Genomic DNA, 17,690 nt, shown 5'->3' with positions numbered 1-17,690 from the left:
AGATCCCCTGAAGAAGGAAATGGCAACGCACTCCAGTATTTTTGCCTGGAGAATTCCATGGACACAGAAGCCTGGCAGCCTCTAGTCCTTGGGGTCACAAAGAGTCGGACATGACAGAGCCACTTTCACTCCCTCATTTAAGACATTACAACACTGACATTTGGATTTAAATACCTGATTTCAGGATTATATAAATCTTTCCTATTTAACATAAAGGCTGGTCAACCAATCAACAATACCTACATTCAAAGACACTACAGGCAGGGATACGACCTCACGTTCCAAGTTTTGTAAGTTACTAGATGACAGGAAGGAAGGCTTCTCAGCCTCCTCTCTCTACAAAGTTCTGGAGAAGGAAGTCTCATACATTCCTCCCAAAGAGAAGAAGATTATCTGATTGGTGAGGGTGTAACAACCACTGAAGCAAGTTTTTGCACAGACCTTAGGTGTGCAGGCTCCTACTGCAGTTGTAAATCCTGCCTTTCTGAGGTAATGGCTAAGAAAACTCATTTGATAAATGAATTCAATAGTTCTCTAAGTGCCAGTGTTGTAGTTCTTGAGATACATCAGTGAATAAATCAAAGATCCTTACCCTCGAGGAACTTACATTCCAAAGATGGAAAGAGATAATAAACATAATGAATAAGCAAATTGAATTGTATGTCAATAGGTGGTAAGTGCTCTACAGGGTAGGGCAAGTAGCAGCAATAAATAATATTGTACGAGTAGGTCTCAATTGTGAAGCTAAAACTTAAGCGAAATTTGAAAGAAGTAAAAGAATGAGGCGAGTGGATATTTAAGGGAAAGTCATTTTGAGCAGAGTGAACAGCTGTAGCAAAAATCCTAATGCAGCAAAGATCCTGACATATTTTTTTAAAATAGCAGAGAAGCCAGTGTGAGTGGAGATGAGTGAGAGAGAAGGATGGTAGGAAGAGTTCAGAGGACCACGGGACACTGCACGCTACTACAGGGACTCTGGCTTTTACTCTGGATGAAATAGACCACCTCTTAGTATTAAACAGAGGCATGAAATGGTCTGACTCACATTTTAAATGGATTCCTCTAACTGTGGTACAGTTTTAAAGGGGAGTTGGGGGCAGAAGGAGGTAGAAACAAAGAGATGACATTCTCTAATAGTTAGAATCCTGCTGGGAAAGATAGGTAAGTGCTGCATTTCTCAAACTTCTATTGGAACATACTTTTACTCCAGGCCCAAAATATTTCTGGTGATGGTTAATTCTATATATATACTTTGAAGGCAGAGATGGCATGATGATCCTGACAGTTTGGATACAGAGTGTAAGAGACAAAAAGAGGAGTCAAGGATGACTTGATGCCTTAAGTAATTTACTTACCTTCTCTGGTCCCAGTTTTCCTATCTGTAAAATGGGCATAATTACAGAATCAACCTCATCAAATTGTTTAAAAAGTTAAATAAATTAATACATGTTAGACATGGTGTCTAAAATAGTGTTCAAAAGGCTCCTCCTTTCTTCTAGTGTCTGTCTCAGGAAGTGTTAGTTCCACCAAGTAAAAGACCACTGTGCTTTCTCTTTCAGCGTCTTATCCTGAGTAGGGGCATGCAGGGTAACCTTAGGGGGAATGAGCTGATTCTGTTAGCTAATCACTTTTACAATAATAAAAGGACATTACTAGCCTTTGGGTTCTCTAACAGTTAGAATCCTTCTGGGAAGAACAGGTAAGTGTTACGATTCTCAAATTTTTCTGTAAACTACTTTTACTCCAGGCCCCAAATAATTGACTTCAAATAGCATTTAATGGTTTCTATGAAGTAATCAAATTGCTCTGTAATCAGCATCAGTTATTTCTGAAGTACTGAAAGCATTATAGGCACTTTTGCAAATGATAATACTTGGAAGTTTGTTCAGTTATGAAACAGTGACACAAGAATAAGGCACAATGTATATCTGAAGTAAGTTTAAGTTTTAAAACTATGCTATAATTTTAGAAAAAAGTTTACTAAATGTCAAATGCTACTTATTTTTCTAACTATAAAAAATTTAGTTAGAAAATTCTAATAAGACAAATTTAGGATGGGAAAAATGTGTGCATGACTTGTGAGCAAATAAAATTTATTACTCAAAAAGCCAATCTGAATTAGAATGCAGAATACAGCAACAGAAGTGAGTGGCAGGATCCATCATTTGTAGGTAAAGGCATCTCTGATCCAATAAAAAGATCCTAAGCAGTGGTTTCTAGAAAGCACATACCATACTACGTAGAAAAACGTTAGGCAAATTCTGCCAGAACTGCCAACAAAAGGGGTCTGGGGGGGTGTGTGTCAGTCAGTCATATCTGATTCTTTGCGACCCCATGGACTGTAGCCTCTGTCCATGGGATTCTCCAGGCAAGGATACTGGAGTGGGTTGCCATGCCCTCCTCCAGGGATCTTTCCGACCCAGGGATCCAACCTGGGTCTCCTACCTTGGAGGCAGATTATCATCTGAGCCACCAGAGAAGCCCCAACAAAAGTGGTACATAATTGCTAACTACAGATATTAGGAAGGTGTCAACAAGGAAGTGAAACTTGAGATGTAAACTTGAAAGGCAAACAGGAAGAAGCTAACATGGAGATCGCAACAAAGCACTGGAAACACAACACAAAACTGCCCTCATGAACTTTCCATCTACCAGGAAAGCATGAGGAAATGAAGCAAGATTATATTAAAATGTGACAAGATGATTCTTAAATGTATATTAAGCATCAGAATAATGTTTCTCTCTTAATTAGCAATTAATAGTCGGCTATAACGGTCAGAAACTAATTGGTTAGGAGGAAATAATGAGACGCTCAAGACACTACAAATCACTGTGGAAGTTTAGTGGGGACCCAAAAACCCTCACAATCCTTCTTTACATCCCGGGAAATTCACTACACCCATTTTCCACATAGGAAAATTCTTAATCACTATTTTGAAGTACCTTTTACTTATCCTGCTACAACCCTTTACCGACCACACTTTAGGAAGTATGGGCAAGATACAGATGCTGATCAATCACCTAGACATTAATCAACTAGCGTTCAGCAGGAGCTCTTGTTCAAGGCCAGTCCTTCTTATGTTCTGGATTTCAGTCACTCTAGCCTTCTCTAGGACCTTATACATGGAGTACTGCCACTACCCCATCCCTCACCCACCACTCACTTTCCTCAAGTACACACATGCTCAAAACTCTCTCACCATAAAACTACAGGCAAATAAAACAAAGAAGTTATAAATTTAAACCCCTTTATACCTACATCATCTTCTAGCTACTGTTTTTTATTTTCTTTACTTCCCAAGCTCACCTAGATAAACCTGGCTGTGATTTATCCTTGCTGTCTCCACTTTTGCCTCCAACAAACTCACTCCTTGACCCAGTGCAACTTGGCTTCTGTCTCCACCACTCCCTCTACTCTCAAAAAGCCACCAAGGACTTCCTAATTATCTAGAACCAACATAAAACTAAGAGATTCTCTTACAAATATTCACTTTCTGAAAGAATCTGAATAATCAGCAGTTTTAAATTTTATCCAATTTCAAATGCATGGATGTGTGCATAACCATATCACCAAAAAAAGCATTTTAAATTAAAAAGCTGATTACTGCAAAAAGAAAAACAACACTGACCTGCATGGGTACAGGTTCCTTAAGATAATACCCTTCAACAATTTGTTCTTTTCGATAGTGATCTATGATGTCCCCAATGCTGTTAAAATAAAAATTACTAACACTGACATAATTTGTCTCATAAAAATTGCAAATCTTAAAAATACACACAAACCTTGTTAGCAAGGATTATCTGTTTGCAAGTTTTTTTTCCAAAGTATATAGCCAGAATATATTAATAGAATATATGATCATTACAGTCACATTACTTTAGAAAAGCAAGAATGTTCCTAATATTGATTTACAGGTCAGAAATACTTGACTCAGAGATTTCAATTTTCTACACACTACTCCAAGCATCACTATGTGAGGAAAGGATTTAAAGTCTACTTTTTTTTCCTTTTTTTTTTTTTGAGACAAAAATATCAGAGATAGAGCAAGAAATGACAGACAAATCACATTTATTTAGCAAGTAGTTAGTTCAGGTTAAACTTAAGAATTTTTATCATCCGAATGATAAATTATCATTGATAATTTATCAAAAGTTATCATTTACATACTCTGCTTTTATAATAAGATGGAGTCATAAGACAAATAGCAGGTGAAAGCAGAAACAAAAAAGGGAGGAAGGAAGGAAGAAGGCAGGCAGACCAGGAGCTAATCTTATATGTAGGATTACAGCTACAGCAGGAAAGGCTTACTGATGATTTTGATTAAAACACTATAAAATATATTTGGAAAATATTACAAATAAAAAACTGAAAATGACATTATATAATGTATTTTAACACAAACTTTAACATGAGTTTTTCTAAGTATAAAAATGTTTCTCTATAGGCAGTTTGCCATTTTACTGTCCTAAATATGTAAAACCTAGAATTTTTAACTTTCCTTTAATACACTAGAGGAAAGGATATTTTAGTGACAGCTAGGCAACATTTCTCAAAACATCTTGTTAATTTATCACTTGATTTTTTCATGGTTTTCCTACTGATCCAATAACTGTCTTATACACACATAGGTGTGTATTTATATATAGCTGGATATATATTCACTTTTTTTCATAGTTCTTCCTACTGAAAGAATAGTTGAAATGTATATATCTTTTATCTTTGGAGATACATATGTGTATATATACACACATATATATTTATCGCTGATGATAAAATATCTTTGCCCTACTACAAAATTATTTCAAATTAAATATAAATAAAGTATAATATTAAAAAGTAAAACAGAAGACTTGAAAAGATTAATAAAAAAAAGTACAAATGAATATGAACTAAATACCAGAGACAGCATTTAACATGATAGGGTGAGGGGAATGAGACAAGCAAAGAATTTTAAAGGTGAAAAGTAGGAACCAACAATTACAAATTAATACCAGCTTGGGAAAAACCTAATATTGGTGGGTAACAATATTAGTAAGTCTTAGGTCATTCTTTAACTTTCTTCCTATTAAAATGTCTCACTGATAAAAGACTAATACATTTTCTTAGATTAGATGTTCTGTTTCCTACAGATAATGTATTAACTTACTAACAAATTTGCTGCAAATAACCTGTGCATTAATAATCAAAAAATTATGTACATTATTTTGAAAGAAATAAATTATTAATTTATATTCATGTTTGACAATGTCTAAAAAATCCTTGGACATGACTAAATTACATTAAATGTCTTATAATTTCAAATATTACAGAGTCAGAAACTTTTATATAATTTTGATTCTGATAAACTATTATTTATGATATTTCAACTCTACTCACCAAAAGTAAAAGAGAACTATAAATTTCTCCCAACTTACCTGTTATAATATCGGCCTCCCATCATAAACTGATTGTTTGGTGTTGGACATATTTTAAACCGCTGAATATTTTCACTGGTCCGAAAATAAAGTGAATAGTCCCCAGGAGTATTATCTGACGGCCTCACGAGAAAACTGCAGACTTGACCAACTGTAAAAATTAATCTGTTAGTTTTATTCCCTAATTATCAAATTACAAAAGAAAAAGAGTTAAGTAGTATAATTACAAAGTACATTCAAAAGCATATACAAATTTTAATTTTCACCAGGTACTTGTTTTACAATAAAAAATCTTAAGGCAATTATTTTTTTGTATTTTCTGGTTTATGAGTCACAACCACCCATGATGTTACTTGTCTTTATTACATAAAAATACAGGGCAGAAGTTTACAGCAATGACTTCTGGTTAATAATATACATATCTGTCATAACTTGGAAAGAATACTGTAACCACAGGTAGGGGGTACTGGCTAAAACTGCTACACTGTTTGCAAATCTCATAATAAGAAAAGTGAAAAAAAAGTTGAAGTGAATTTTACTTTCGCATACTCTGTACTTAATACTTCTGATTAAACATTAAAAAGTCATAATTGTAATAAAATAGTAGCAAAAACTTATAAAGGTAGATGAAAACAACTGAAATATTTGTGTACCTAATCAAAATTAATACACATGCACTATATTTCATTTAAAAGGCATGATCTTAAAAAATCATTAGCAGCAAATCATATATCAGATATTTCATATTAATTTTAGAGAAGTCTTTTTGACATCTGCAATTAGCAATGACTCTTACCACTGATGCTTTTCTACCTTTTCTCTGTTTAAGTCCTAATGACATAGGAAAGATCAGAACTTGATTGCTTTTGGGAAAGCACAATGAAAACTTAAAATATCAGATGTTTTTCTGTAAGTTACTAATAGTTCCAATCATCAAGCCAAACCACTTGCTACCAAGTAGTTTTATGTTCAATACAAAGAATAGGAACTATTGCAAAATTGTGCCTGCAAGTGCTTATGTGTACCTTTCAGGGCGGGAAATCACCCGACTCTTAAAAGAGCACATGACCCAAAGGAAATAAAAACTAAGAAAATTAAGTTTAGTTCTTTTTTAATTTACATGCCTAAAACAACAGTGAGTGCCTCAGGTATTTGGTGCAAATTCAAAAAATATAAACTATTTTCAAAATGCAGTAAATTCATTAAAATAAATATTTTGGTGCCACTTTGAAAGCAGAAAGGATGTCACTTTGGTTTAGCATTTCATCTGTTACTACCATATGGCATTATCATGTTCTTTATTTCTAATCTATATCCTCACAATATAATTGAATACTTAATAAAACTGCCTCAACTGTTTCAGAAGAACAAAGTATTATTCAATTAAATGTAATGCCCCATGGCTTGAACAGTAACTCAGATAACAGTTTTAAATAACCAGTAGTTTATTCACTGCATACAGAAACTACTGAACTCTGGTCGTTTTTTTTTTAAAGAACTAAGACTTATAAATTACAGATTATTAAACTTGTCTGAAGGCCTTCTAAAGTATGGCTTACTGAAGACATATTTGGTAATTAAATTTAATCTTAAGTTTTAGTTAGGATGAATGATGGAATACTTTTTCTTTTAAATAATAAACCCACAATACATTCAATTTTTATTTTGCCTATCTCTGTAACAAGTTTTATGAAATATTAAAACAACTATATTTTCAATAAGGCCCGAGTATATAATTCTACAAGTGTATAAAGATAAATTCAAGAACATTTGCTGTGCCTAAACGAGAAAATGAAAACATAATATTGCTCTATAGGAAACTTATAACAAATTATGGTATTTATACAATGGAAAGTTTATGGTCATTAAAAAGAATGAAGTTTTAAATATGCAGATACGGAATAATCTCCCAAAATATGTATTAAAATGAAAAAAGTGTGTTGCATGTTCCTGTGAGAATGTGTGAGGAGGTATGTATTAAGGTATATACACTGCGGTAAGGCAGGCAGGCACACACAGACAGAAAACTTCTAGAAATACAGGAAAAAACTCATCTGGCACTGCTTCTAAGGACGACTGTAGGGACCTGGTCCAGAAAGAAAACACACTGTGCACTGAATTTTATACTGCATGTATGTTTTCAGCTGAAAAACACCAGAAATACCAATTTCTCTGTGCTGGGCAAGAAATTACAGTGTGCATAAAAATCAAAAGAATACTAAAGGCAAAACACATGATAAGTGTTTTTTGTTTTTTTTTTTAAATAACATTAGAAAAGTAAAGTGAATATATAAGTACCTGTCATTAGTAAATTATAAGCTTCTTGTTTGGAAATTTTCCCATGGAACCATCTTAAAAAGAGAATAAAATATGTAAATCAAAAAGTCTTTTTTGCTGTTAACTAAATCAAAACTAAATAACACAATACAGTTAAGTTTAATTCAAGCTGACATAATGAAATAAATGTAATGCAATTCAAATGACCTCATTCCTTTGACATTTATTACTACACTTTGTAAACATCTGTAAACAGGTGTTTTGTAAACAACAAAATATACAATGGGCCGTCTAGTATGAACTACAATTTCCATATTAATTACCAATACAAAAAATAGGATTTAATTCTGATAATGACAAATTATTATCATAGCTAGTATTCTTTTCTTTTTATTAGGAGTGGGGAGTGGTACAGGTAGAGCCCACCAAAACTGCCAAAAAAAGATTAGTCAATTAATTTTCTCATACTTCTCTCAAAGCGAACTTCCGTGAAAGTTCTCCCTTTTCAGTCAACGTGGTGGACTGATACTTTACAGAAAGCCAGAAAATAAGATTGAGTGATGAGAAAGAGTAGATATCTGTTTGAGCTAATGGCCTATCATATCAGATTGCTACAATATTTTATATTCTGATACTTAAGACTTTAGAAAATGTTATAGAAGACATTACAGCCAAAATCTACTGCATATAATAAAGTATTTAAATAATTTACCTCAGAAAAAAATGATACATCTGGATTAAAAAAATTAATTACTAGTGATTAAATTACTTAAAATCTCTCATGTACCTGAAGGACTATTATCTATCTTGCCAATTAACACATGTATGTTAATACCAAGCTGACAATATATTCTCAGGGTCTAGTATAGTATTTTACTTTCCAACTTGTTCTTTTCAGTCATGATTAAAAATAATGCTGTAAAATTAAGACATATACTTGCCCTAAAATCCAATGTTACAAATTTAGAGGCTGTTCACCACTGTTTTAAATTATCTACATTATTACTGGTCAGAGTATAAAATAAAACTGGATTTTTATCTCTTCACATGAATAAAATGTTAAACATTTAAATCCTCTTTTTAATTTTATTCTAACAATTAACTCACTAATTCAGACTCCCTGAGGCTCCCAATGCTAATTATGAATAATGTAAAACAAGTATACAATATCTGGAATAGTCCAGGTTGCCCTAAAAAGCAGTAAAGTTCCATACTGCATTCAACTATGGCCGAAATGACCATTTATTACAATGCCAGAACGAGATTTCTGTATTCTAGGGGAGAGCTGATTAGATGACCTTGAAGGCCTATCCTATACTTCTATAGGTAGAATAAAAGAGAAAAGGGGAATATAAAGGTGGGGGTGGGGTGGGGTGTTGGGCAACAAATGGCATTTATACAACAAATCAGCAATACCACTTTCTGAAAGGATTAGATCCGAGTTTCCTCACTCAGAGATTTACCACCTATATGTAAAATGAATCTATTTCAAGCACATGGTTTGTATCAATAATAGAAAAATGGGTCTGTGACCTTAGGAAAGACCTCTTTTTAGTACGAAAAAGGAACATAAATATTGTATAACTATAAAAAGAATGTAGAAAATATAATAAAGCACTGTGATAGGTACATGCTGAGGGCATTTTTGGAATAACAGAGCACCAATTCTGTAGGGTGTGTAAGGGAGAAGATTACAGAAGACTTGCTGGCAAGAGTGATAAATGAGTTAAGTCTCTAAGTAAGAACAGGCATTAAACAACACAACAGAGGGGAATTCTGGCCTAGGAAGTAGCTTGAGCAAAGGAGAAAAAACAGTGATACACATTTGAAGATCTACAAGCTGGAGAGGAGGATATAAAACTAAAAATGACAAGAGATGGGACTTGAAAGGAAACAAGGGCTGGATCAGGAAAACTTTTCAGACTCTGCTAAGGTAGAAAATCAGGTAAGAATTTTAAGTGAAAAGTAATACAGTCAGATACATGTTTTAGGTGTTCTAGCTGTTGGAAGAGAGGATTTGAGGAAACTAAAGTGTCAAGCAAAACCAACTGGGAGGTGATCATTACATCAAAGGAATAAAGCTAGTTATACCTTCTGGTTAGTCTCAAAGAGCACTCCAGGATGTTAATGAGGATGCTCTACTGCCAGTCAACACCTTAAGAAGTTACAGGGAGCTGACAAATACATAAAATAAACCAACAATGCAAATTTATCTTATGCTAAATACCAAATGAGTAGAAAATTATGAAGTTCAGAAAATGGAAAAATCACAATGATATTATTTAAAAAAAAAAAAAAGATTTCCTAATGCCAGTGGGAGTTACAGTTTATACTTAAAAAACTGGACATAGCTTTAGATGTTTACTGGTATTTGACCTCTTTTTTTCCCCTTTTCAAAAACAATCCATGGCATTATTTTAATGGAGATATAAATCTATGTTTCTCGGTTCTCTTGGAAATCAGGAGGCTTCTGTTAACACTAGACTCCTAAACTTTGACACATCAGTTAGTGTGTGCACCTCACTGCAGGCAAACTTTTGCTAGTTTTGACTTCCTGTGTGTGTGCTTAGTCGCTTCAGTCATGTCCGACTCTTTGCGACCCTATGGATTACAGCCCTCTGGGCTCCTCTGTCCATGGGATTCTCCAGGCAAGAATACTGGAGTGGGCTGCCGTTCCCTCCTCCAGGGGATCTTCCCGACCCAGGGATTAAACCCACATCTCCTGCACTGCAGGCAGATTCTTTACCCACTGAGCCACCTGGGAAGCCACTGACTTCCTAGCCTTCCCTAATACAAACAGTGAATGATAGTTTCCATTTATCACATTTGCAGTATATAAAAAATTACAGTAGGGAAATATATAATAGAAAACAGTAGGGAAACAGTTCCATGTACCTTAATTTCTATCAAAGAGGGAAAATAAGAAAGATTAACATTACTGTAATTTGAGAAAAATGGGAATACATACACCTGACTCAGTTCATCTGCTTTCACTAGCTGTATGCATCCTCCAACAATAATTAGAATTTGTAACTCCTCACATATGTAGTGAGAAGACCTCAAACTAGTACAATCAACAAAGTATAATCTCACTGATGGAGCCTACCTTAGCAGCTGCATAGAACAATAAAGAAAATAAACTCAGAAAATATCTCATGCTTCACTTAAAGAAGAGTGGACACTAAATTAGATAACTGAAAGCACAGTATTTGGCTTAATGTTTTCATGTTCTAAGGGTTAGAACAGAATAAACACTTGAGAAGCAAGTCTTCAATGCCACCCATAATTGCCAATAGGAAGGTAATAAAAAGTATTCCACTGAAAACATTAGAAGATTAACAGTCAGTTAAAATAATATGAGTAAAACAGAATTGGAATTAAGAGGTAAGGTCTTTAAAAGAAAACATATATGCAAATAAATATCAAATGGGATGAGAAGGACACTTAGAAAGATCTTCAAGGACACTAATAAACTAGAGCACAGCTGAAACCCCATGAGGAACAATGACCTGTAAGAGCAACTAATAAGGGAAGAATGTGGCAAGCGCTAAGTGTAGTAATACCCAGCCTTTGAATTAGCGCTTCTAAGACACTTAAAATCTGCCTTAAAAAAATTATAAAAACAAAGTCCTTGAAGAATCTTATTAATATGCTGCTGCTGCTGCTGCTAAGTCACTTCAGTCGTGTCCGACTCTGTGTGACCCCACAGACGGCAGCCTACCAGGCTCCCCTGTCCCTGGGATTCTCCAGGCAAGAACACTGGAGTGGGTTGCCATTTCCTTCTCCAATGCATGAAAGTGAAAAATGAAAGTGAAGTCGCTCAGTCATGTCCGACTCTTCGCGACCCCATGGACTGCAGCCTACCAGGCTCCTCGGTCCATGGGATTTTCCAGGCAAGAGTACTGGAGTGGGGTGCCATTAATATGCTAAAGAATTATAATTCAGGGGAAAGTTCTCTGACTTTAAAAAAACAAAACAAAAACTGAACTATAAAGTACATAAAAGATATGGCAACAAAAAGAAATACTAAGAAGTAATCAACAAGAAAACAAAGTATGAGGAATTATGATATTCATAATGTTATTAATGTACTGTTTACTGTTAATCAAAAAGTCGTTAGTTTGGTGATCTAAGAGCTGTATGTAGGTATAAGCCACCTTCATTATCACTAGGTCCTTAAGAAAACAGAAATCAATTCTTGAGTCAAATAAATTTTTTAATCAGCTCAAAAAAATATCACTTTTCTTCTAAAACATTTTTAGATCAAAGTTTTCCAATTAGTAATTGTACAGTATATTTTTTCCTTTTAATAATTAACACAAACTTACATTTTGCCTTCATGTGGATCTTCTTCCCGGCCCTAAAGGGGAAGACATCAAGACAGTATTTTATGTAACTATTAACATATTTTTGATTAAATTAATAAAATTGTATCTTCAAATATATCTACACCCCAACCTTCATATTTATTTATGTATATACAGGAAAAGGTGTTTCTGTTTATGTAAAGTCTTTTCAAAACTCTTCCCCTTAGTCCCTCTCTCTCTCTGCGATTATTCTAATCCAGGCACTTTTCCTTCCTTTTCTTAAACTATTAACAGTAGCCCAACTAGTATAACTACCTCTGTGCCCCACACCACTCCAATATGGAGTCATCAGTTTCAACTTCAGCTCCGCCCTGCATTAAGAAACAGCAAACAAAACAAAAATAAACAAATTTTAAAAACAAGACCTTTAACACTTCTCTACTCCCTACAATTCCTCACTTTACAACCAGAATCCTTTATCATATGACTCAAGTCTACGTTTCCGATCTCACTTCTCTTTAGGTATCTATATACCGTAACCATGGTATATAGAGGCACATAAACTGCCTCTTTGCTAATCTACATTCTCCCACCACTGTCGTTTGTTCTTTTTTACTCAGAATGCCCTTTCCACTCACTACTTTCCTAGCTATTAGTTAAAACCTAAACTGTGTAGGCAGGATCTCTCAAACACAGTCCCTACTCTATAACACTGCGTCCCTAAAACATAAATATCAACTTCTACTCTGAATAGAAAAGACATCTTTCATCATCTCTTGAACTTTACCTTACTCTATTAGATATTGCTATAATATACTGGGTGATATTAATTTCATTATTGTGGCTATAAGCATCTTAAGACCGTAGTCATTCTTTGTTAATACCAACTACCACCAAACCACTAGCACAAAGCTGGGCACATAATTTTCACTGAGTATCTGTTGAATTGTAGTCCTAATACCCAGCCAGTATACTGTGGCATCAAGTTTCCATTGAAAAATAAAGGTGGGAATAGAAAAATGGACTAAGTATATGTAGATTTACTAATACTTCTCTCAATTTGGTCCTCACTCAAATATCTAACCAAAGTAAAATCAAATACTTGCTAAATGCCTTCTATACTACAAAACACTAAAAACACAAAATGACATAAAAACAAAATGCATTATTTTCTTACCCAAAGGGGAGTTTACAGAATAAATTTATTTTACAATGTAATGGGATACAAAGTTAACAAGGTGCTATGGAAAAACACAAGAACAATTTAGTCTCAGAAAGCATAAAATCTCTCTGAAAGAAAAAAGGCAACATCGGAGCTGAACTGAGAGACAGTCAGATTTCCCAAATCAGTCCAGCAGGGTAGGAATGTCAAGGAAGATGAAAAAGAAGAGGCATAGAGACAGCCATTCATTCAGCAAACACTGACTGACTGCCTGTACTGCAAGGCATTATTCTGGGCAATGGCGACATATCACTGAATCAGAGACAAAAATCCTCAGAGAGCTTATATTCTAGAATTAAGACATAACAGAACAAATGTGTTTGGTGAATGGTAATTAAAATTAGAATGTCACAGTGGAAACTCTCTCAAATCTAATCACCAACCACATGTCTGAAATCTAGATAATCACCAAATGGCTCTTTAACCTTCAAGGATTAACTATGTCCCAATAAAGACCATTCTAAATATTCGAGAAAAACTGTAATTTTAATTTGGGATTATTATTCCACTACTAATTCAAAGTATGACCATATTCATTTTTAACAGCCACATCACATCGTTAACTCATATTGGGCTGTTAACTTGTTCTTTTTTTCTTTCCTTTTATGTTAGGTCATTTCTCCTTTATCTCAAACTGGATTTTTTTTTTCTGTATTCATCAGATAATTTTCACTTATCCTTATTAAAATTTGTTTTGTTAAATTTGACCCAGAGTCCCAAGAGCTCGAAAGAAAAGTTTAACTATACTTCAATTCCTTTAAACAATCAGCATAATGAGGGTAGGTGTGTTACAGCAGGAAGAAAATTCAACATACTATGAAGAAACTTTTTAGTAAAACTAGATAATAAGATTCTCCAGTTTGAATACACCTTGCCCACAGAGAATAAATACCTCTTCTGCTGTAGAATACAGAATTCTAATCTAGGCCTTAGTTCTAATCCCAACTCTTCTACCTAATTAACGATGTGACTATGAGTATGGAATGTATCATACCATTTCCTCAACTCTTCCCACTTTTCCTCAGTATGTTTTACTTCTACATATCAAGATCTGGCTGCCAGAATAGGCAGACAAGAGAATTAATAGCAAAGAAAAATATTCTCCACTGCCGTCCTCCTGGAACAATAATCAGAGCACAGGTTTCAGCATATTACCAGGTTCAAGGCATAATTTAAAAATAGCCACTCTGAAGGTTGTGGAAAGAATAACAGAAAACCATTCCATCCTGCTGGACAAATCCAAATGAGTGAATTCCTAAACTATAATATAACGTTTAATATGTTTTCGTGATACTGAATACTGTATTTGAAGTGCAAATGCTGCTTGAATGCTGATCTGTATCTAAAAATGCACACATAGAATTATTTAATGTACTTTTTGATGACACTGAAAACAAGCCAAATATTCACAATATAAAACCTTGTGATAATATACATGTAATGTAACTAAATTTCTCCAAGGTTACTAGAAAATTATACATATATTTGGGAGATAAAGAATTTGAAAGCAAACATGTGCAGCCATTTGAGATTCCACAGTCAGTTTGACATAACATCATTTATGAGGAAGACCAAGACGACTTTTAAAAAGGGATACAAACAAGCACAAACGTTAAAACATTTTTAATTCTCAGAAACTCATGAAAATTTTCTGAAAATTGGCAGCTACAGAATGATGTGGTTAACTTGGATGTGTGCTTTACAAATAAATAGCATTTACCAACAGTAAATGCACTTTAATGAAAAATTACTTGCACTTATGAATTAAGGTTTCATAAAAGAAATGTATCTATAGCTGATTTCCCTGATTATGGGCAAGTTTCAAATTTAAGAAGTATTTAAAGTTTTAAGAAGGAGAAGAAAAAATAAAACTTACCACCTCTTCTACTAAGTCTTCAACAATAAGACCTTGTTCATCTGTTCTTAGATTTGTAACCCACATCCATCCATCTTCTAATTCGTTATGAACAATGAACATGTCTCCTTTTAAGAAACTGAAAATAGTAATTATGAAGTTATCAAAATTAAATGAAATTTTGAAACATGGAAATTTACATGATCATATACCACATCACAGAGATAATACTATAAAAATGCAAGGGTTTTTTTTAAAAGTCAGATACCCTAGATTTTTGATCTGTTTCTGTCATCATTTACATGTAAAACTTTGAAGATACTTGTAAACCTGAATCTGAATTTCATCATGTGTAAAATGGGTTTAATAATGGTAATTTTACTATCTATATCACTGGATTATTATTAGACTCAAACTGGAATTTATGTGGACAGTAATTATACATATATTACAGCTTTGGGGGTGTAACTACAAGAAAACTGAACTTTAAAATTTAAGTTTCAATGTTATTACTCTTTCAAAAGTAGGTTAAACTAAAATTATAAACATAAACATGAACTCATTCCACATACACAGGTTACTTTATAAAAAGTTGATTTTAAATAAGCATATTTAGCCTTTTCACACAGATGCTTATGAAACTAACATTTCTCTCATTAAAAAAAAAAAAATAGGGTTTATTTAATCCACTCAGCTATCACGGTCCAACAAGTACAGCACTCTTTCTCCAAAAGTAGAACCAAGTGGTATGAAAATATATGCATGTTTTTTCTGTCATCAATATCCAAGTGGAGGGATACACACAAACAAACAAACACACACACACACACACACACACACACTATAGTTTACTTTCATTGTTATCTAGATGTTTTCAATCTTAATCCAATCACAGAACTAAAAAATTGTTAATGTATTTCATCAATATAAAACCCATTAATAATTCCTTGAACTTTTCCTTTTAGGCTTGAACAAATGCTTTTGAGTGATTAAGATTTTAAGATTGACTGAATGCTACCACTAACCCTGTATCTATATCCTTATCTGTCATATATATGTATTTATTTAATCAAATTTGCCTTTCAGTCTTAATATTCAAACCAAATACTCAAACTTAATATACAAACCAAAGACGTAGTAAGTAAATCTCTTCTCATGTCTTTGAAAACATTGTTTTTCTCTAGACTATCTGAAGCTTCATGGTTACTTGGAGTAGTATCATGCTTGAAATACACTCATTTTGAATAAGCACAGAATACTGCATTCTACCTTGATTCTAAAGGTCTTAACCGTGACCAATATTTTACTAGCTGAAAGGTGGCAGACATAACCACTTAGCCAAATAAATTGTTCTTTTCCAGAACCAAATAGATACATTAAGAAAATAATCATAAGTAAAAAGGGAGTGCATATGGACAAGAAGTCAGAGAGAAATGAGAAATGTCATGTTTCATTTTTGGCCAAATGCAGTCATAAGAGGTTTTTTTAAATTGTTTACTTCTTTTATTGCTGTTATACTACCAACTTTTTATGATGCAAAAAAAAAAAAAAAAAAGAAAATAAAAAGCTTACTAGCACCTAGAAAGATAACATAACATAATCCTAAAATTCATTATGTATTATTTTGCATTTTTCTTCAAAACAGGTTAAAGTGCTTTAAATTTTATTTATCTTCAGATGTTCTTCCTTAAGAAAAAAAACTTCTCAGTTATTTGTGTGTGTTAGTTGCTTAGTCATGTCCAACTCTTTGCAACCCTATGGACTGTAGCCCACCAGGCTCCTCTGTTCATGGGATTTTTCAGGCAAGAATATTGGAGTGGGTTGCCACTTCCTTCTCCAGGGGATCTTGCCAATGAAAGGATCAAACCCAGATCTCCGCACTGCAGGCAGACTACTGTCTGAGCCACCAAGGAAGCCCTCTCAGGTATATACAAACTTAAAAAGACTCAAAACTTCATACATATTTATGTCATTCTAATTCATGTTTAAATTTTCACCTTCCTATATCAGAAGTATTCAACTTTTGGAGGGTCTCTCAGGAACCATTTACACTTTTAAAAACTGATACCCTAAATAGGTTTACTCATTTATTCATTTACATGAATTATGTATCTATTGATGTTTACCATATTAGAGCGATTTTTAACTCCAAGTATGGGGCAGTGAAAAACACTATATATTTGTTACACTGTCTTGATTTGTGCTAAGGCACCAACAGTTTTACTGTCTTTGGCTTTTAGTACCTTCCAAAGGTTATCACTACATTTTAAATGCTGCTGTTGATTTCCATGAGAAGGTTTAACTCAGGGCCAGTAATTATTCAAAGTAGCCTTAACATTTTATGAGTAAGAAACAAATCAGAAAGCTGGTAGCTTACAGAAAGATACAGATAATTTGATAATTGATTATCAAATTATATAGTAAATTTGATCATTATCAACTCATATAATAAATCAAATTATGCAGACATAATAAAAACAAACTATATAATTTATATAATAAAAAACACAATTTATTATGTTCTATAGTTTTATACCATTAATAACAAAATTATTCACTCATTATGTAAAATAAAAATTAAATCACTTGAGTAACCATTTACAGCTGAGGCATA

At 33.5% G+C, this 17,690-nt stretch overlaps 1 protein-coding gene across 4 annotated transcripts in view; it reads right to left on the bottom strand.

The window, feature by feature from the left end:
* The window catches only part of RASA1 (RAS p21 protein activator 1), a 115,896-nt gene that overhangs the window by 36,765 nt on the left and 61,441 nt on the right, over window positions 1-17,690 (bottom strand). For all 4 annotated transcript variants that reach the window (XM_055563582.1, XM_055563579.1, XM_055563596.1 and 1 more), the window contains exons 5-9: window positions 15,098-15,215; window positions 12,021-12,052; window positions 7,714-7,766; window positions 5,416-5,566; window positions 3,630-3,708 (exon numbers count right to left, since the gene is read on the bottom strand). In XM_055563582.1, the coding sequence (XP_055419557.1) occupies window positions 3,630-3,708; window positions 5,416-5,566; window positions 7,714-7,766; window positions 12,021-12,052; window positions 15,098-15,215 (433 nt within the window). The remainder of the gene's footprint in view (window positions 1-3,629; window positions 3,709-5,415; window positions 5,567-7,713; window positions 7,767-12,020; window positions 12,053-15,097; window positions 15,216-17,690) is intronic.

This window comes from Bubalus kerabau, chromosome 1 (genome assembly GCF_029407905.1).
Source record: "Bubalus kerabau isolate K-KA32 ecotype Philippines breed swamp buffalo chromosome 1, PCC_UOA_SB_1v2, whole genome shotgun sequence".
Taxonomy (NCBI): Eukaryota; Metazoa; Chordata; class Mammalia; order Artiodactyla; family Bovidae; genus Bubalus; species Bubalus kerabau.
Note: the sequence above shows the minus strand (reverse complement) of the source record. Positions and strands in the feature narration are given on the sequence as shown.